This window comes from Halichondria panicea, chromosome 5 (genome assembly GCF_963675165.1).
Source record: "Halichondria panicea chromosome 5, odHalPani1.1, whole genome shotgun sequence".
NCBI classification, from domain to species: domain Eukaryota; kingdom Metazoa; phylum Porifera; class Demospongiae; order Suberitida; family Halichondriidae; genus Halichondria; species Halichondria panicea.
The window spans coordinates 1,866,538-1,887,422 of NC_087381.1; the positions used below are offsets into that span (position 1 = coordinate 1,866,538).

At 40.6% G+C, this 20,885-nt stretch overlaps 3 protein-coding genes across 5 annotated transcripts in view; 1 reads left to right on the forward strand and 2 right to left on the reverse strand.

Moving 5' to 3' along the window:
- The window catches only part of LOC135336506 (glycine amidinotransferase, mitochondrial-like), a 37,751-nt gene extending 35,394 nt beyond the window's left edge, over positions 1-2,357 (reverse strand). For all 3 annotated transcript variants that reach the window (XM_064532338.1, XM_064532337.1, XM_064532339.1), the window contains exons 1-4: positions 2,217-2,357; positions 1,922-2,152; positions 807-1,087; positions 3-309 (exon numbers count right to left, since the gene is read on the reverse strand). In XM_064532338.1, coding sequence (XP_064388408.1) covers positions 3-309; positions 807-1,087; positions 1,922-2,152; positions 2,217-2,261 — 864 coding nt within the window. In that variant the 5' untranslated portion in view covers positions 2,262-2,357. The remainder of the gene's footprint in view (positions 1-2; positions 310-806; positions 1,088-1,921; positions 2,153-2,216) is intronic.
- Positions 2,358-3,824: 1,467 nt separating this feature from the next.
- Positions 3,825-6,352, forward strand: LOC135336614 (dynactin subunit 6-like). Its single transcript, XM_064532482.1, has 6 exons — positions 3,825-3,934; positions 4,047-4,114; positions 4,761-4,866; positions 5,158-5,228; positions 5,423-5,470; positions 6,068-6,352. Exons 1-6 carry the CDS (start codon positions 3,906-3,908, stop codon positions 6,286-6,288), a joined length of 543 nt encoding a protein of 180 aa, XP_064388552.1. The 5' UTR covers positions 3,825-3,905; the 3' UTR covers positions 6,289-6,352.
- Positions 6,337-17,485, reverse strand: LOC135336427 (receptor-type guanylate cyclase Gyc76C-like). The gene is made up of 19 exons (XM_064532214.1): positions 16,770-17,485; positions 15,596-16,130; positions 15,233-15,391; positions 14,718-14,989; positions 13,908-14,351; positions 13,490-13,648; positions 12,843-12,936; positions 12,188-12,277; positions 11,782-12,047; positions 11,317-11,375; positions 10,330-10,551; positions 9,806-9,919; positions 9,443-9,536; positions 9,164-9,251; positions 8,663-8,802; positions 8,219-8,371; positions 7,722-7,820; positions 7,488-7,579; positions 6,337-7,119 (listed from the first exon to the last, which is right to left on the reverse strand). Exons 1-19 carry the CDS (start codon positions 17,137-17,139, stop codon positions 6,526-6,528), a joined length of 4,044 nt encoding a protein of 1,347 aa, XP_064388284.1. The 5' UTR covers positions 17,140-17,485; the 3' UTR covers positions 6,337-6,525.
- Positions 17,486-20,885: the final 3,400 nt, after the last annotated feature.

Consider the following 20,885-nt stretch of genomic DNA (forward strand, 5'->3'; position numbering starts at 1 on the left):
ACCTGACTTCTTTGTACAAAAATATCCTTTCCAGCACGAATAAAATCAGCTGCGTCGAAACACGGCTCAAACTCTGTGGTAACGAACTTTCCTTCTTTTGCCAACTCGTGCCGATCTTCAACTGTCATCATTGGATAGTTGTGATTGTAAAGTTCATCGCTCATTTGTGGTTTTGGGGCTGTAGTCCATTTGGCCCCCTTCTGGAAATACTCTTTTATGAGTGGGCGGTACGCTCGGTACTCGAAGAAACGCGATCGCCATGCCATCGGTGCTTCTATTATCTCATCTCCGATAATCAGGAGGATGTCCCTGCAATTATAATTTAAAGAAAGAGATTAAAGGAAAACTGTAATTAAGTCCCCAAAATTGTACCCCAAAATCATAAATAATTAGGAATTGAACATCCTGCAAGCAATGTGAAATTGTTAGACAAAAAATTCTACTCGCAAAAACAATAATGGAGTGATGTTAAATTGTAACAAATTGTAGTTAACGGGGGAGCGGCCTTACCTCGAGGTAAGGGGCACACAGACATACGGGAGTGCCCCTGGCCTTCGTGCTAAGCTATACCGAGCATGCGTACCTACACGTGCAAGTATGAAAACAAGAAAGCGGGACAGTGCCTTACGCCAATGAATCGAAAATTGAGCAGCCAGTAGATCAGTTCTGTAAGCAGCTGTCTTTTTGGTGTGTCCCCCCGGCCAATTCTCTAGCAATTTATGGCAAATATTTGTATGGGAAAAAATTACTACTATTACTTCCTAGATACAATCATTTTGGCCGGTGTACACGATAAGATAGTTTACCTTGGCATAGCAGCATACAAACCACACGGTGACTCAAAATCGGGAGTTTTGTAGCCATCTTCATAGTTGATAAGTTCCGGTCTTCTAACGGTGACCCCTTCTTGCTCGAGAATGAAACACAATTCTTCAATCTCTTGTACTGCTTTCTCAATATGCTCTTTGGGGAAAGGTTTTCCTCCATTTTGCTGAAAGAATGGCCAGTGTTTGTCGTACGTATTGGCTCTAACTTCGACGGAAAATTCAGGAACACAAGCTCCGTCTGCTCTACCGACAATCACTTCCTGGGAAAACAGATCCAATTTATGATTCTAGCTACATGCAACTCCACACCCATGGATTTATACTAATATTTGCTCAACAAAAGAAAAGTACAATGACCATGCTTCCTTAGGGGGGGAGGAACGTCAGAAAAACAGTCTTGTTACATGTATGCACATGCAGTTCTGTTTTGTTTGACACTGAAATTCCGGCAGCTCATGCAACAAAACTGTAGATATAGGCTTGGTTCCTTACAAGGTCGAGAATGGCGACACCCATCTTACATAGTCTAGCCACCCTATTTGAACTTTACACTGGGATATTGTCGCATATATACGAGAATGAACTTTAAAGAGCCATGACGATCAGATCCGGGAAAACACTAGGATCGCTTACCAGTTTCAAGTATAATTATAGCTATGTAGAATAAATATTTTTTCAACCAGTGGCATTTCTAAGAAATGGGGAGTAGGAGGATACTGAGAGCACGCAAAAATGATTGCGTGCATGCCCACGGACAGGAAGCCACACCCACTATCCCTGCGCATGACAACGTTTTTAAGGTGTGATCTCAATAATTATATAGCCTGCAAAAGCTTTAGCTTTCAATAGCTAGCTAGTGCTGCTCACCGTTTTATGAAAAGCTTTCAGATGAAAACAGTAATAATTTTTAGCTTAGCAAGCACCCTGAGCCCATAGCTGGATATGCCACTGAGCAGTCAAAGTGTCCAGTTTGCTCAAACAGCTCATTTTTTTTTACCTACCGCACACACACACACGTACACAGCCATAGACAACCAATCCCTCGCATGCGCGCACACAGCCCGGCCTGGGTAAACACATGCAACAGTCATTACCTCCAGTAAATCCCATTCGTTGTATGAACACACTGGAGACGTGTACGTGAACTTCTGTAATTCATGCAATGCAGGCTTGGCTGCAGTGTCAGGTTGCAGAGATACTTGAGCTGCAACACTTGGTCCTGTAGGGTTAGGGACACAGCTCAGTGCTCTAGAAGGCTGTTGCCATGAGTGCTGGATCTTTAATTGCGGATTAGAGTGTGTAAAAATTGCTGCTGCTACAGTTTTCTGCAAACATTTATAATTATATGTCGGTAGACAGAAAATTTATGTGCTTGCTAAATACACTCACTGCTGTATCATTCATTCCACAATACCCTCTTTTGAACACTTTCATCTTCTTGAAGGCCGCGCGCGCCGGGATACTAGTATAGTCTAGTCGAGTCTAGTCTAGTACAGTATAGATGTACTACTAGTACGTACCTGAGTGTGCAAATGCAGCTGCCGGTGTAACAAAGGGTTTCCCCCTTATTATAACAATGCGCATCATAGATAGAGTAGAAGAGGGATTGGAAACGGAAGTGATTCACGTGATGTTTTACAATGAAGTCTACATAACTCCACAAAAGCCCGGGAAACTTATTGTGTCCAAAGCGTACATCTCAGAGCTACCCCCATTACTGAATCACATGCCCCCTGATAGTAGGTATCAATTGGAAACAAAGAAAATATAATCTCGATTGCCGGCACTAAGCAACTTAGCTTCGATTCCAGGCCTGGAATCGAGGCTATAAGCAACTGTGAAGCTGCATGAGTATGCTGTGCACGTTTTGTCAGCATGGAGACAGACAAAGGATGCAGTCATATTACTTTGTGCCACACCAAACAAAGATTAGACATATATACATGTACAATTCCCATAATTACAATAATGCCATGTCACCTTTGTCAGTAACAAAATTGATAGTTGCATGCAGTATAAAATACTTACCTTGACAGGTGGGCTCGCTACTATTCCAGGTACGAGAACTTTTTTTTAATTACCCACCGATAAATTTGAGTATACCTAAGTACAAAGAGTAACTCAGTTGGATACACTGCATGTGCGCACTCACAGCTATACTGAACATAGCCTTGTCCACACTGCATGCATGTGCCTCTGAGACTGTTTGCATGCTGATCTATATATACTGGTCCAGAATAAGTTAGTGAGAGAAATGGCAGCAAGGAATATTGTCAGTCCATTTGATGATTACACCAAAGCCAGTCAACTGATGTCGGATGTGTATTTGCATGTGTAAATGGTTTCCAGTCAAGAAAAGGCTACCTTGATATTCAATACGTTAATTGGTACTCATTCTGTACAATGATCCGCTAAGTCTGGAAGACCTGGTACAGCAGCTTGTCAAACATAGAGGTAGCTATATATGCACTGTTTGTGGGGAAGATATTAATACCAATATTAAGCCTTCGACGTGTAGAAAAACATGTCTCTATAGTCTTAATTTTCATGCCATAGGTGAGGGAGACCCTGCTTACAAGACACCTCTGACTTTGACTGCTGAATCAGATTTAGACTAAGTGTTCTTTTCTTCATTTGCTATGTACTTCTCATTTCTCGTAGAAGCTGCACCTACTACAACTGGTTCATTACCAAGTGCCCCAGTTGAAGGTTAGCCATAGGGTATATGCTTTTATGTTTTATTATTCGGCCCGTGCAGTTAGGGCAATTATATAGAGCTAAGCCTAAGCCGACTCCGGTTCAACCGCTCATTGACTAATCTAGAGTAGCAGTACGTAGATCTATATAATTATTTTTGTAAAAACTCAGTAAAGACAGTCTTTGCTCCAGGAGTACATGCACTGATAATTATTGCACCATAAACATGGAAATAGTTAGTGGTTTGCAAAAGAATGCTATGGAATTAATCAAATTCATGGGGCAGGAAACTCACACATTGCCTTCCCGAGCCACTCCCCTTTGTATGTTTGTACAATCTCTCAGAGATTTCAGTAATAAGCTAGCTAGCTACGCTGTAAGATGAATACCAAGGCACCTAAGAGCTCTGGGTAAGCTATACATATTCAGAACTGCTAAATATATCCCCTAATTCACCTTTGTATGTATAATCTAGTCTATAGTGACTGCATGTACGTACTAGCGTCTTATTTTCTTTCTCAGAAATTTCGTGATTGCCAAAGGTGCAGTAGTGTGCGCTGAAGCACAGCTGACAGGAGATGTCACTATCGGTACGAGACACATTCCAATCATCTCACCCCCACACACACACCACTTACACACCCACACACGTTCCAACCATCTCACCCCCACGCACACACCCCACTCACACACACACACGTTCCAACCATCTCACCCCCACACACACACGTTCCAACCATCTCACCCCCACGCACACACCACACACACATGTTCCAACCATCTCACCCCCACCCACACATACACACACGTTCCAACCATCTCACCCCCACGCACACACCACACACACACGTTCCAACCATCTCACCCCCACGCACACATCACACACGTTCCAACCATCTCACCCCCACGCACACACCACACACACACGTTCCAACCATCTCACCCCCACCCACACATACACACACGTTCCAACCATCTCACCCCCACGCACACATACACACACGTTCCAACCATCTCACCCCCACGCACACACCACACACACACGTTCCAACCATCTCACTCCCACGCACACATACACACACGTTCCAACCATCTCACCCCCACGCACACACCACACACGTTCCAACCATCTCACCCCCACCCACACACACACACATTCCAACCATCTCACCCCACGCACACACCACTCACACACACATACAATCCAACCATCCTATCCCCCACACACACATACAGGCACCCAAACAGTCGTTCACCCCAGTGCCAAGATACTAGCTGAAGGAGGTCCTATTATCATCGGAGAGGGTAACCTTATACAGGAGGAAGTTACCATTATCAATAGGTAAGTGACACAAAAACGTTTCATTATGTGTTGTATTATCTACATTGTCAAGGTAACAAGGGTGTAATAAAAATCATACACAGTGACACTCTCTTCCGTGTTACATTATTTTTATTACACAGTCGCATAGCCTCGAGATGTGATTTGGTAAGAGGTCGTCGTGATATAAACACATAATTATAGCAAGAGAATCCTCATGTTTATGCAATATACAACGAGCTTGTGCCTGTATATTTCAAAACATTCGGTCTCATGGCATCTAATACTTACGATTTTTGTTCCCTACTCAAGAAAACCTGAGAATGGTGAAGAAGCGACTCCACTTATCATTGGAAGGGGAAATGTATTTGAAGTGAAATCCCGTATCCTAACACTGAGTCTACAATAAGTATTATTATGCAGTTCGTGCCAAGTTAAGATTTACGTATGCCCCTCCCCTTTATTCCCCACTATCCCCACCTCAACTCGTTCCCCTTTTTTTCTTTGCTATATATCTCCCCCTTAATTTATTCCTCACTGTCCCCCGGCCACTCTATCCTTAACTTAGTCTCTTTAGACTGCGAGAGCAAGTGTGTTGGTGACTTCAACACATTGGAAGCAAAGAGTAAGTGAATTTCACCCAGCCACACTGGTCGGTGGTGGTTGGGTACACTGTATATAGCCACAAAAGTACACCAAAATAACTACTGTATAGCGGGTAATTTTCGGGGGACAAAATATTCATGGTTCAGCAATATTGAGACATTTCGTGGGTAATATTTTCGTGGTTGCTGCTTGCACTGCAGGTAAAAGTAGGCAAAATCGCTTCATTCGTGGGTAAAATATTCGTGGTCAGACCTCCAACCACGAAAACCACAAATATTTTGCCCCATGAAAATTACACGCTATACGGTATATACCTACGTGTGTGTTGAATTGATAAATTTTGAAAACCTACTATACTATAATTGTAGAAGCTTTTTGGGATTTTTTGCATGTTCTTTTATACAGATCGAGGGAGGGATTTTTGTACACAAACTGTTCATTTTGGACCTATATAGCTGGGTACCTGGCCCTTAATTATTCCAGTGGTGGATGCATGCTAAAAGGGCATAATAATATTCGAAGTACCACACCGAGTATGTGTTGTGTGTGTAATTAAGGTTGCCTGTGTCTTTCATATCCTGTTTCCTGTTTCCTGTTTTATATATACTGTTTGCAGGTTTCGTTGGTCCGAGAGTGACGGTGACTGAGCAGTGTGTAATAGGGGCGGGGTGTACAGTGGATTCCATGGAAACGATCTCTCCGAACACGGTCATGTACGGGTCAAAGTGCACCCGATATATAAAGACCATTCCTGCCCACGCGTCGAATCAGCAACAGTTGGAATATCTCATCAAAGTACTGCCTAACTATCACCACTTGACAAAATCTACTAGTTAATCAGTGACTTTTGTGTCATTATTATTGTAGTTTATTAATTAATGACTGTTAATAATTATGATAATTATAATTATGGTGACACGTACATGCAATAAATATTGCACAAAAAAGAAGCTAATCTGTAAACAAAATAACATTAGAATACAGTGTATACATTAATTTATGAGTATACATGTACATTAGTGGATTTTTTTGGGTGTGTGAATCGTGTATAAGTTAACGTTCAGAATTCATAGTTCAAACAGGTGAGTCGTTGCCATGGAGGTTCTCCATATCAATCAGCCGAGCTGGCTCAGAGTTTGCACTCCATGGTCGAATCCTAATCAACGAGTCGGAGGTTACGCTACCAGAACCATCCGATTGCCCCCTGGCAATTGCCGGCTTCTGCGGTTGACCTTTCCCCTCAGACACTGATTCAAAAGTTCCATTGAATATACCGATACCGGTACCCGCACCTGAATCAACACTCGGTTGAAGTTTGGAGCTCTTGGTGCTCTGAATCGAGGGTGAACGTGATTTGGGTGGGTTGTTGGTAGGAAGAACTCTATTGCTGATTAGACTGATGGATCGTTTCATATCAAATCGTCGTCGTGTTTTTGTGGGCTGCTCGTAGCTGCTATAGGGAACGTTGAATCTGTTCTTCTTGGGTGGGGTTTCGATCAACGGAGTGTTAGGTTCCGAGGGGGAAGATACTGACATTAAATGTTTGCGTACACACTGTTTGATGGTCACATTCTTGTCGAGGGGTAGGGCAAGTGTCTGGGGGGCACTGCTACGGCTAATACTCTCACATGTGGTAAGCTCTATCCACACAGTAGGGAGGAGTTCATCCTGCATTAGGTGGTGAGAAAAAGGAGATTAAAACATTACACAATTGTGTCAAAATTCAAAATTTTTTATTTGTAATACAGGTCATACAAACAGGGTTTGTGTTCGGGTTACTAAAGCAGTACCTCTGCATGCATGGGCTTCTAAATCGCTATACTTCCAAAACAGTGTAACGTTTAGTTGCTAGATCTAGTATAGGCCGGTACATGCAAGAGCATTTTATTTGGGAAATATAAACCATGCATGTATTGGCCAATCAGATTGCTGGAGACTCTACGCTACTAGTATGAAATAGTATTCTTGTATGCATGCATGTGCATGGTTATACTGCATGTATAGCAACGTGCACATGCACAGTCTTTATTGCTGACCTGAATAGGTATGGTTGCATTTTCAGTGACTCTAAAGTCGGGGGAATTCTTGAGAAGCTGTCCGGCTTCAGAGCTGGCGAGAATCTGTCCATCTGTGTGTGTGTGTGTGTGGGATATGTGTGTTGGTAGAGGGGGCTCGGGGGTGAATTTTACACCTATCATGAAATTGAAACATTATTAATGGCCATGCATAATTATTATGCATACTATAAAAGGAGACATGCACACTGATACCTTTGCCAGCACTGGCAATGTTGATGGCAGTTGTGATAGATTTGCCGAGGGTAACCAACTGTGGAACAGGCTCTTCAATAACTCCACACAGCATGCTTCCTGCAAGTATACATGTGTGCAGGGATTATACACTCCTGATGTAGGTAATAGATTATTAACATGTAAAATTATGCTATGCATGAAAATAATCACAGCAATATAATTTTGCGACCATATTATCGAGAGGTTGTGTTTGCTCGCTGAGATGTAAGGACTATATACCTTCCTAGTACAGATGTGCCCACACTGGTCGGTGATCAATGCATGGTTGGTACTTCTATATATAGACATTAACAGCCTATATATATATATAAATGTGTGTATTGACTGAGATTGAGGATTGCCATATGCACCACTTCAACAATTCTGGGCACCAACAACAATTATTCAAGTGTCACTTATTGACGGCTCCATGCACTGCACAAATACGTGCACCCACCCTTTCAATCATTACTCACCTGTGTGGATCCCCACACGCACTGTGGGGTGCACGTAGGGCAGACCAGGAAGGAAGATACCACTGAAGGTGTCCAATACAGTGATGGCAGCATTGGTAGCCTCAGTGATCTGATTGGTGCCGCTATCAGACAGAATTCCCGAGGCAAGAATCCCTGCATGCATGCATGTGATAATGTAATAATAAACAAGTCGCTACAGAGATCTACACACATGTATAAGAACAGGGAGGGGGGAAGAGACAGCTATAGGATGTCATTGTTGTATTGTATGCCTAAAACCCTAGGGCTAAGTTTCACCAGACACATGCACGCGCACACACACACCACGCACATACTAACGGCCCCCTATTGTGTATAGTAATTATATGACCTCACAGTATAGTGGTAGCCAACGTGACATTCCTTAATTGGTATGTGATTATGAGAAGGAGGAAATTCTCTTACACATGTTTCCGCTTGAGTGGATCTTCTTCACATCAAAGGCGACAGTGACTCCCTCAATAGCTTTCTGCATTGTCAGCACTAGGTACTCGATGGATTCAGGGTTCATTTTGTCTGAGAGCAACTCAGTACACGTCAACTCTCTGTAGAATTAAGACAGTATAAATTATATATAATAATAATATAGTGAACCTCACTTCTTTCGGCTTGTAACCTTCACAGTGCATACACTGTCTGATCAAATAAATAAAATTATTAGGGGGACCTATAGCCTGGCCTGATAACTATAGAAATGATAGCAGCCTTATCCCGTACATGGTGGAGAAGCAATGGCTACCTAGATCTTGGCTTCAATGGATCAATAGCCATCCTATAAACTCTATGCCAACATAATTTAATGCTACTTAAAAAACGGCATATACTCTCTCTAAATGTTGCACTACTGACACAACATTAATTTTAGTGCCACAAACACCATGATAATTATTACGCTGAAACGCTCACATGCATAAGATAGCTACGTTCTTGTGCTCCGTGATAGGAACGTCCTTTTCGTCTTTTATAGTCGCCACCATCGTCTTGGGGATGTAATCTGCATGTGTAGGGACAGGTTAATGTAAACTGAACACACCATATTTTCCATATAGTGTATATATAGGAGCATATTAATAGCGATCTCTCAAACATAAGTTACGAGCAATCAAAACTATAGCTATGTATAGCATCACATATAATTATGCACGTATAGCTATTATGATGTAAGAGTATAAAGATAGTACCCACGTTGCATGATTTCGGTCTGTTTGTCTTTCTGATTGGACACTTTGTCCAATAGCTCCTCCAAACGATCTTCTAGCTGTTGAGAGTAGATCTGCATCTGCAGCCATCACACAACAGGGCAACATTTAACCTCTATGCATGGTCTCTATAATATATATAGTTATAGAACTAACAGTTATTACACCATATAATTATCATTATGGTCTAAACACACACCCGTATACGGCAAGAGCATATATGGGATTTGTACACTGATTATGGCAAAATCAATTTGCAACTATATAATTATAGTGGGCAGTTTATGAGGTACTATGTATAGTGTATGCATGGTGCACTAATTACTGCTAATGTTGCACTATGAGTTACCACGCCATGTTCAGTGATGTTGTGCTCTGTGAGTACGATGTCAGTCAGTTGCAGAGTGACGCTCTCAAACGATGGCCTCTGTTGAGGTCGGTTGTCCAGGCAAGTACTGATCAGCTAAACAAAGGTATAAGGATAATTAATAACACACGCATGTGTGCATGTACACCATAAATCAGCTAATATAAAGAATGTCCCATGCATGCAATGAATTATCATGAACAATCATGCTGCTTGGCCACCAACATTTAATTAATGCATACAAAATTAAGTAAAGTCATTCAAATTCATATAGTGGTCACCCTTCTATAATGCAGCTATAGCTATATATATAGTCATAATTATAGGAACGTCGCCCAGGCCAAGTTGTCTCCAAAGTAACATTAGTTCACCCAACTGTAATTTACAACCAAACACACTATATAGACACCCAGATGTAGACCTACACACTTGTACAGCATGCACGGTATACAACCAAAAGATTTGCCTCATGCATGCATGCAGTATATAGATTGTGTTGTAAATACATTGAATAGGTTGGGTGAGATGGGCTCTTTTTGCGTGGTCCCTTTAGACGATGAATCTGTACCAGTCCAGTCATTCCTCCTATCGACGAGCAACTCCTCCAGGAGGTGACCAAAGCTAAACATGTCCGCTGATGGGTTGGGCAAAGCTCCTAGGAGACGGACCTCTGGAGCCACCTTTAACACAGACACCTTGGAGCCACACCGTACATATCCCGCTGCATACTGCAGGCCCATGCATATAAAATTACGATAACATTAATCAATAATTATGATTACTGATACACAATGATGCATGTGCATGCCCAGAATTTTTGAAGCGCTGCGGATTGATATATTTTCAATTCTCAATCTCAATTCAAATGCCTCTCTTACACCTATATATAATGAAGGTGGTTATTTTTATTTATACCGACCACCACCTGAATACCGTATATATTGCGGGTAATATTCATTGGTGCAAATGTTCGTATTTTTGATATTCGTACAGCTCAGGATAGTTACGTCGAACTTATTGTGCCAGAAAAATTTCGCATTTTAAATTTTCGTAGGTGCTCTACTGATACGAAAAATACTAAAATTTGAAAATAACCAGCTATACATTAGTGTGAGGTACTATATACAGGCAGTCTTGTTGTGCATTCCAATTCAAGGAATATAAAAATACATGTCTGAGTCAAGTATCTACGTATATCTTAAGGTAATACGTAATTATTTTCGAGGGTATTAATTTCTGCTATTTCTGTGTTGCAGATAATTTTAAATGCAAGAAACCTCATGCACGAAAACCACTCGAGCGTTTTGAATATGAGCAGAATTTAATACCAGCATATAAATGTGATGCAGTGAAATAGCAGGAAAATCTACCTATAAAATATGTAAGGTACATCACCATAATTATACACGCAACGGCAATTAAGATATCCATGCACTAATATTGTATGATACACATGCATGTATGTAGTTTCTGCAATTACAAATCATGGGTACCTGGTTTGGTTTGCCGTTTGAAGTAACATTCATTTTGTGAAGATCCTCCAAACCATAGTCTGTATAATAATTATTAATCAACAAACACATGCATGCACGCTCTAACCTGTCCATGCCTGAAGGATGGAATTTAACATGCACCCTTAAGTTAGTATATAGCTATAATTATGTGTGTATATAATACTTCTAACTGGGAAGTATCCTTAGTTTAAGGGTGTACCGGAAGGGAAAATGTCTGTATAGCGGTCACTCTTGACCAGACGAACCGTGCATAGCTTTATTTAAGGAAGTTGCTTGCTATACGTGTGCTTGCTATACGTGTGTTTAAAAACACATGCTTTATAGGGGTTCCATTGACCTGGCTTTATAACAGAGGTTGACCTAGCTACCTATTAGCAAAAGGGTGACTACATATACACGCAATGGTTGACTTTTTTCAGTTACTATGCAAAATGGCAAACTTACTTCTCACTTTCACTACCCAATTTTCATCGACGACACAGTTACGCGTCTCTAAACGACCGTGAGTAATCTTCTTAGAGTGCAAATACTCCATACCATGAGATATGTCCAAGGCAAAGGATAATCTAAACACTCTCTGCAACTCGATATTAGAGTTGCAGAGAATATACTTAAGAGTGCCCCTAGGGTAGTACTTGTACAGTAGAGCTGACTTTGCTCCGTTCAGTAGACAGCCAAAGAATGGACAGATGTTAGGGTGTTTCAAGCCCCTGAAAAGAAGATTATCAGTATAATTATGTTGGGGACACTTCCATAATAGCAGTATACATTCTGGCCGCTCCCTATACTAGATTATTGTAGGTATGTATATCTGGCACTGTGGGGTGAGGAAGTGTCACCTTATACGTACCTCATGATGTTGCACTCTTGGTACATTTTCTCCGTGATCATTTTATTTGGCAGAGAGAGTCGAATCAGTACAGCAATGTTACCGTCATTTCTACATAGGCAGGATTGAGTGTGAGGTGATGCTATATAATTATAATAATTACGAGTGCAGTACGTAATTAATATTTAGCAATCCCTCACTAGATTTGATACCAGCTGGTCTCTTCGGTGATTTAGAGAAGAGGAAAGCAAACGATATATACAATGGTCAATTTTAGGTTTCTATGCAGTGTTATACATGCAGAGGAGTTGTATAGGTTGTACAGTTCATGAATTACTTACTTACACAGGAATAACATTGTTAAGCTCTGTTTACACGAGGCCTTTAATCGGAATCTGGATTAAACCTATCCGCATGCGTTCGTGTAAACGGGTCTAATCTGGATTAGCCAACCTACCTCCGGAGGTGGTTCATATATCAGCTGCGAGTAAACACAAAAGGCTAATAATTCTGAGGTGTTGTGGGTGTTCCTATAGAGTAAGCTTCCCTATATATAATATACCAGCCAATGTTGGCACAAATGCAATTAGTGGTCGTTTTACCATGCACAACGTGAACCGGATTCAACCCAGATTATAGGTGTTGTGTAAACGGATTTAATCAGATATATACGTACAATTTCGTTGCTTCCTCCATCATGTTACTTGCGTTCCTAATCCCCATCATTTTGGTGATGTTGTTCAGCCGCCCCCAAATGCCTTGCTGACGTTCTGCACAATAAAGAACGTATAGCTACATGCAGTGAGTGCAAAAAAATCACGAGCACTCAAATATCGTAATTGCATGCTACATACATACACTATACAAATAAGTTCTGGTATATATGAGTTTTTCCAAAATGAACAAAAGATCCTACTGAGCTCTAGTTATATACATACATGTAGCATTGCAATACTGCATGGCCAGTGGTATCAATGCTTATACATGTACCTATCAACTGTCATCTATATAGCCATGCAGAAATCTATAATTATCATAGCATGATGTGCATGAGGTATTATTTATATAGTCATATATCCCATATTTAAACCTTTGCATGCATGGGTATTGTGACACTATAACATATTATATAGATACCTCATGTCCATGATCTAGCGATTGCACAGTAACTTATTCAAATACCATATATACAGCAGGTATTATTTTAGCGCAGACATCTTTTTTGGGGGGGCAACCCTAACCTAGAGTCGCCATATATATATACCTGCTATACACGGTGCATGGTTATAGCTATTATGACATGCACTCTAGCATTCGACTGACCGCCCGAGATGAAGTGCAGGTCGCCCTCGTTGAAGATCCAGCTGCTATTGTACATCTCCCTCTTCTTGTCATGGTAGTACACCATTCCAACATAGCCAAGAACTGCCAGCGTAAATATGAGGATCGAGGACACAGAACTGATAATAGTGGCCTCATGGGCTGCATGGATGGAGGGGTATACATATGTGTGTGAGTAAAGGTACAAATATACAACTGTTATCTGACAGACAGCTCAGAGTACAAAAAAATATTTTTGGCCGATTTTTGCCATGTGCATAAAGCTCCCAATATTAGCTACTGTGTAACAGGCATCATTGGATGGAGCTACAGAGAAATACCTCAGTACTCGGGACTATATACATACCCTCAGGCTTCGGGACACTATACACATGATCTAACCAGACAAAAAGCAAGTCACCTCTTCTGAATGGCCTATATGGCTTTCCCGAAGGGACAGTGGTTGAGCCTGAGGGGAATACAACGAAGCTCTGATCCGGACCAAGTGAGGTCCCATTCTCATCGAAGAACTCAAATTCAAACACCGACTTATCAGCTGGCCGATTCATTATGCATGCCCGAACTTGTACCACCCACGGTGCAAAACTTTGTGAAGAGTTGACTGAGAAATTGCTGTTCTCAATCGGGACAAAGTTTCGAACACTGATAAAAGTGCTCTCTCTATGGCCATTATCTATGAAGCTGAGATTACCTGCCACTGCTTCGGGGGATTGGAGTACTACTCGATGGAGAATGGAGGCGAGGGTTCGTCTGTCGTCAAATGATACATTCACCATGGACTGGGTTGTGTTGAGGAGGAAGGCCTTCTCTTCAACCAGTGTCTGAAGAGACCAACCCAGCAAACCTGTATATATAATTTATTTACGAGACATTCATATTATTGTTTGTTCTAATAGGAAATCATAACGGCTATAGACACTGTGAGTATATAGCTATATACACTGTGAGTATAGATTAAGACTTGAAGTACCATTGAATATACATTAAAACATATTTACAGGAATACAAACCCAGAACACATTTTATAATTATGTATGTAGCACATTACAGTAATGCATGCGTATATATGCTCCTGGTATATACATGCATGCATGTATGTATATAAAACTCTGCAGTACCAATGAATATATAAGCAATCTATATATATATATATATATATAATAGCTATACTCAGTCTCTTATCCAGATCATAGCACATGCACTAACTTACCAATAATGTCATAAATGCGTGAAGTCTGAGGAAAGTGAGTGTTATCTTTGTAGAAACTCAAATCTCCAGTAATCCGATTGGAGAAATTAACAAACTTCTCAACAAAATAATTGTATTGACTAAAGATACCCTCTGATATTCCAGCAGAGAGAGTACCACTCAGTGCATTCTTGATGATAAACACCTCTTCGTCAGTGTAGCCACACCACAAGTTGGAGAGCTGGTAGCTGTCAGGGAACGTGGCTCCGGCATAGGGAAAGATCCAGACATATCTGTATAATAATGTATGCGAAATTAAGACAGGCAGGCATTATAACAACGACCCTTCCTAATGGTACCTCGAGGCTACGTACGTGACCGTGTAATAAAAACATACAAAAGGGACTGTATGATTTTATTACATGGACAACGTGATAAAAAAGAGAAGTGTATTATTGTATAGAGCGAGGTTTTAGCAACACCATGCATGCATACGCGTCAATTTAAACAACTTAATTATACACACTGAAACTCACTCTGGCCCTACAAAGCTGTAGCGAGAAGCCTCGAGGAGCAAATCAAAGTAGCGTTGCACGGTGCCATGGAAGACTATCACTTGTAGCTCATTCTGACTCAATTGTTTGAACAGATTCAATAAGTCACCATCCACTTGTTGGTAGCCAAAGAAGTACAGCCTGATGCATGTGCATGCATGTGCATGCATGAGCAAAAATGAATTTTGCGTACAGTACAAAATGAGAAATTTATAAGTATAATTATATACTTGAAGTTTTATAGTCCTTTAAACATAGTTTTCCTTTATTCATAATTTTCATCACATGCACATGCAACACATACACACTTATCAGTCACTTCATATCTCTCACAGTATAGCTTACGTTACATCAATTCCTGTATAGACACGAGAAAATCCCGAAGCCAGTGTCGTAGCCGACCAATCATCTGCAAGAATGTACGCCACATTTTTCCAACCGTAAAACTTGTAGAGGTCTAGAAGTGCATAATGAACTTCAATGCCGTCCGGGTCAGCTACAAAGAAGTATTCTTCATACAGTTCCTCAGCAAGCTTCACGACAGAAATTGTTTGACTCGGTGATCTATTCAGTATTCTTCTGTTTAATCTACTCCAAACATTATGGCCGTTCACAGGGAGCAAATTCCCGTAATTAGAGTGACGTAACAATGGAATATTGGAAGGTAAGACAAGGTGCTGAAGAAAGATTGAATTTTGATCACCTGCTACGTCCACGATAACAGGAGTGATTGGAAGTCCAATAAAAGTATTAAATCCAGTCTTGACATCTACTGAAAGGTCCAATGGGATGCCAGAGTATATGCATATCTTGTGGTAGGGAAGGACATCGGTGCGGTTGTTAAACTCCTCCACATGCATTAGCAGAGCTAGGATGTACTCTGTATGTGTGTGTGTGGGGGGGGGGGGTTGGTATACCTGCTTGCTTGTATTGCAAGCAAAATAGCACAATCTACACTCATTATTATTTTTTATGATTATAGGGCCCTTAAATCTGTCTATAATATATAGCGGTCACCCTAGCTTGCATGAGCATATAATTTATATATACCGTATAGCTAGAAATTTCTGCGGTCTAAAAATTCTGCAAATAGCATTCTGCGTATAATGTTTCTTTGAACTTTCAACTGTTAAATTAGGCGTGGTTAATAAGCATTTGCAGCGTTTACTCATTCATTCGCAGAATTCGCAGAATTTTTGGGCCACAGAAATTTCTAGCTATACGATAGTACAGTGGAACCTCTGTTACGGCCAGGCACCCTACATGGTCCCAAATAAACAGTTTGTGTACAAAACAACATCTTAACAAAGGCCACCTCTGTAAACATTGTTCCCCAAAGGTGTCCGTTATAGAGGGGTTCCACTGTATACCAACAGCGGCTGTAATAATTTTGTACAAAAGACATGCAGGTTTAAATTGCAAATTGCAAGTTTTTATATAGGTCGCAATGCAGCGAAATAAACGTAAAGGAGTGAGTATGCACGCATGCATATATACCCGGGAATACATTACGGCTCACCTGATACAGGCGGGTAGTACCCGGGAAGACCAGGTAGGCAGGAGTTATTAGACTGATTCCTTATAGCATCTACGTTGTCATCGGACAAAGTCAACAGAAATGGGTCCAAACAACCAAGCACTCCAATGAATATTGTATTCTGCTTGTAAGTATCGTTGAGCGACCCTGCCGGACAGTAGACTTGATCGGGAGCAAATGTGGTTGCATTGATACTCAAATATTCGAGCACGTTTTGAACGTGCACTGGACTCCAATTATTCACAGTATGCACATGAGGATGGAATTCCGACAGTACCGGAGTCACAACAAAACAGACAGAACACAACAGAAGTATCTGGAGAGACATGAAAGCTCTGAGCTGGATAAACATATTCTAAGCTGCCTGGCTGTGGTACTGAAAATGTCAACCTATAACTCAGCTGTGCTTTGGGGCAATAAACTTCAGGAGATGCTGTTGAAATTTAACCATCCACTTTAGAACTGCCAAAAGCACGAAGGATTGGGCTATAAATAAACTGCGAAAGTGCGAAAATTAAAAGTTGATAAAGGATAGTTGACACTGTCAAGAAATCCTTACCAAATCGCGCTATGAGGTGGCAAGCATAATATATGAGTTACTTAGGCCTGAAGACATGCAAATAGCAACAAAGCCTAGTATTATGTATAGCAACTTGTAAGTACATTATTCGTACTAGATCATTATAACGAGTAACTTGTAATTATGCCTCGAGGCGTAGCCGCACGAGGGATACGGTAAAGCTGACCGTGTGTGTGTGTGTGTGTGTCTGTGTGTCTGTTCCAGCTGTAACTGCTCAACGGTTGCAATGCGACGAAAACTAACAGCTTCTATAGGCTTCTAGCCACGTTCTCTTGGATTTTGATTCGTGGATTAGCAAACTAAAGCTTCGTTCTCAAGTTATGGCTAGTTTGACTCACATTGAAGGCTGTTGCAGTCTCTTCAGAATCTTTCGTAGCATCATCTGTTCGCACAAACTTTCTATTCAACACATGAGTTAGCCTTGCACTAAAGCGCTAGCTTTTTGTTAGCTACAAGAGTCAGAAAAGATCTGTTAAAACAGCTAGCTAGCTATAGTAGCCATTGTGCATGGACTTGATCTTTGGACACACCCTTCTTTAATTATTCCTGTGGATGCAATGTGCATGCGCGCTCATCCCCACATGTTAGAGAATCCAGTGGCAGAATCAACTTTCTTGAGGTTCTGGTATACAGGTAAGCCACAAAACAAATGATACCATATAGACTAGATAATAATAGATTCATGTACACAAGTCTGGTAACAATAGATACATGTACACAAGTCTTTTCTTCTCAGTATTAATATAGATAGATGCACACTTTGCTTGTTTATATACTATACTGTCTGTGCTTAAATTCTCAGTGCCTTTGACAAAGGTTTGCTCCCACTGTTTGGCTACAGGCCATTTAAATAACATGCAGTTGCTTCGGTATCGTTGATTTAATTCTGTGATTGAATTGTACTTATCTCACAGGCTATATAATACTGACTATTATGCCTTTGACAAAGGTTTGCTCCCACTGTTTGGCTACAGGCCATTTAAACCCCACATCCTAACAGAATCAATCTTCTTCTTTCTTGCTTCCTTCAGGTCCTGGTAAGCACTATACGTATTAAATAATGATACCATATACAATAGTCTAAGATAACATGTATATAAGTCTGACAGTTATAGATATTATGCAACTTTTTTATCAGCAGATTTTATTCAATTTGTTGTTGCAAAATGATTATAAACTTTTTTGAATTATGCAAACAAACTTTTCCCTCTTCTATAACACTCTATTACTTTTGAGCGAAAGTAAATCATGGCGAGAGGCATTTGCAAGCGCCAGCTTGAGCACTAGTTAATTATAGTAGCTAGCTGCCAATAGCGAGTAAACCTTACAAATTCAAGGGAGAAACGACTGCATGCATGAGGTTAGAAATAATCAAAAATAATTTTGGGAATTACCAAAGGCTATGGATGCAATGTTGTTCTCGATCCTGAAGTTACGGCAACCATGCACACAACCATGCAGACATGCTTTCACTTCCACCATAGATAGAGTAAAGAGGGATTGGAAACGGAAGTACCCTCGAAGTACCATCTGTGTATCTCCACGGTTTTAATCGAGGCTTACTTTTTAACACGAGGGCTAAATATGAATAATTTATGAGAATTGTTTTGCTCTCTGTAAGAAGTCCACGAGCAGTTCTGCTGCTATATAAACATCAACTTTCTCTAATACTTAAGGCCATTTGGGACACAGGACACTATTTAGTTACAAAGCCTTAGCTATATCAAAGGTACTATAGGAACACAAGCATGAAAAGGCGCTCTGTGTACCTCTAGCTACTTCACGACAATCGAGAGTATATTTTCTTTGTTTCCAATTGATACCTACTATCAGGGGGCATGTGATTCAGTAATGGGGGTAGCTCTGAGATGTATGCTTTGGACAAAATAAATTTCCCGGGCTTTTGCGGGAGTTATGAGGAGATACACGGATGGTCCCAGAGCCACTACGTAGACTTCATTGTAAAACATCACGTGAATCACTTCCGTTTCCAATCCCTCCTTTACTCTATCTATGCTTCCACACACATGCAACGGAGACAACAACTGAAACTGAAACTGAATGGCTCCACAATCATGTGCATAAATTATACAGACTGTACCCTATACATGCGTACACATATCCAATTTGAAAAACAACAACCAGTATGATTGTTTTGTAACGTACACTATTATATAAGGGAGGAACCATGGAATTTCAGAAGTAGCTGTGGCATACAATTAAAATACAAATGACATGGATCAATAATTATACCGTATACCGTACTATATGATAGCTAGCGCAGAATTTTGGAGGTACTTTATTAAAATTATTTTGTGGAATGGCCTCTAAAAGAATTTCATTGTGGGTTGACTGCTTATACTGGAAACACTCCCAGGTCACGCCTTCAATCTTATACATGTAAATTCTATGTTTCTATAGGATTGCTAACCCCACGAAAACACCGAAAATTAAGCCCTCGCCAATTTTGCGACATACTAAGTATAATTATTATACAGTATAGATCGTCGCTATTCTGGCTCTCCAAAGTATATACATGGCCACCTCAACTGATATATACCAGCCATTGGTTTGGCACGATATTAATTGCTACAGTAGCTAGACACAACATTCGCTGAAATGCGGCCACTCGCTATATACACTGGCTACACCAAACTAGGTTTAGTTTATTATGGCCTGATATAGTGTTTTGGGTGTAATGGATTAGAGAGCAAAATTATTAATTACGTGTAGCTGGTAATTTCTGGGAGACAAGTTCTTTTTGTGGTTGGAGCTCAGACCACGAATATTTTACCCACGAATGAAGCGACCTTTACCTGCAAGTACAAGCAGCAATCATGAAATATTATCCACAAAGTGACTAAATATTGCTTAACCATGAATGTTTTGTCCCCCAAAAATTACCGGCTATATATATACGGTGTCATCGAGACAGAAACGCAAATTTATAAATTTGTCATTACAATCGAGGTATAGGTACGTACTGCCTTTTATAGCCGCGGCTATTTTCTGAAATGTGACCACCTCATTATTAATTCCGGCCAAGCTGCACGTACTGTCTCAAGGGTAGGGTTGGTAGATATGCTCAAGATAATTATTACAAGAGTTCATTAGGAACAGTATGCAACTCCACTTAAAACCGTAGTGGGCGTTTCTTCCAACCTACGTCGCAACCACATGCATGCTGTTGTATAAACTAATTTGCAATGAATAACATAGTGATGATTGTGATAATTATCATTAATTTACAACTGCCAGTAGGAAAGGCAATGCATGAAGTAGTTACTAATTGCCTTTCCTGCCCAGCTAGTCTGCGACATGCAGAGGATGTTCGACACGGTCAAAAGGTCATTAATGAATTAACCACGTGCTCTATGTTTCTATTGGAGATCCAACCTGATGCTAATTCGTCGATGTACCCCAGCTCTACTTCTTTCATCATTTTGATCAGTTCTCTCAATTCAAAATAATAACAATCAATCCGATGTACCCCTCAGGTACATCAGTAGGAAGCGAGA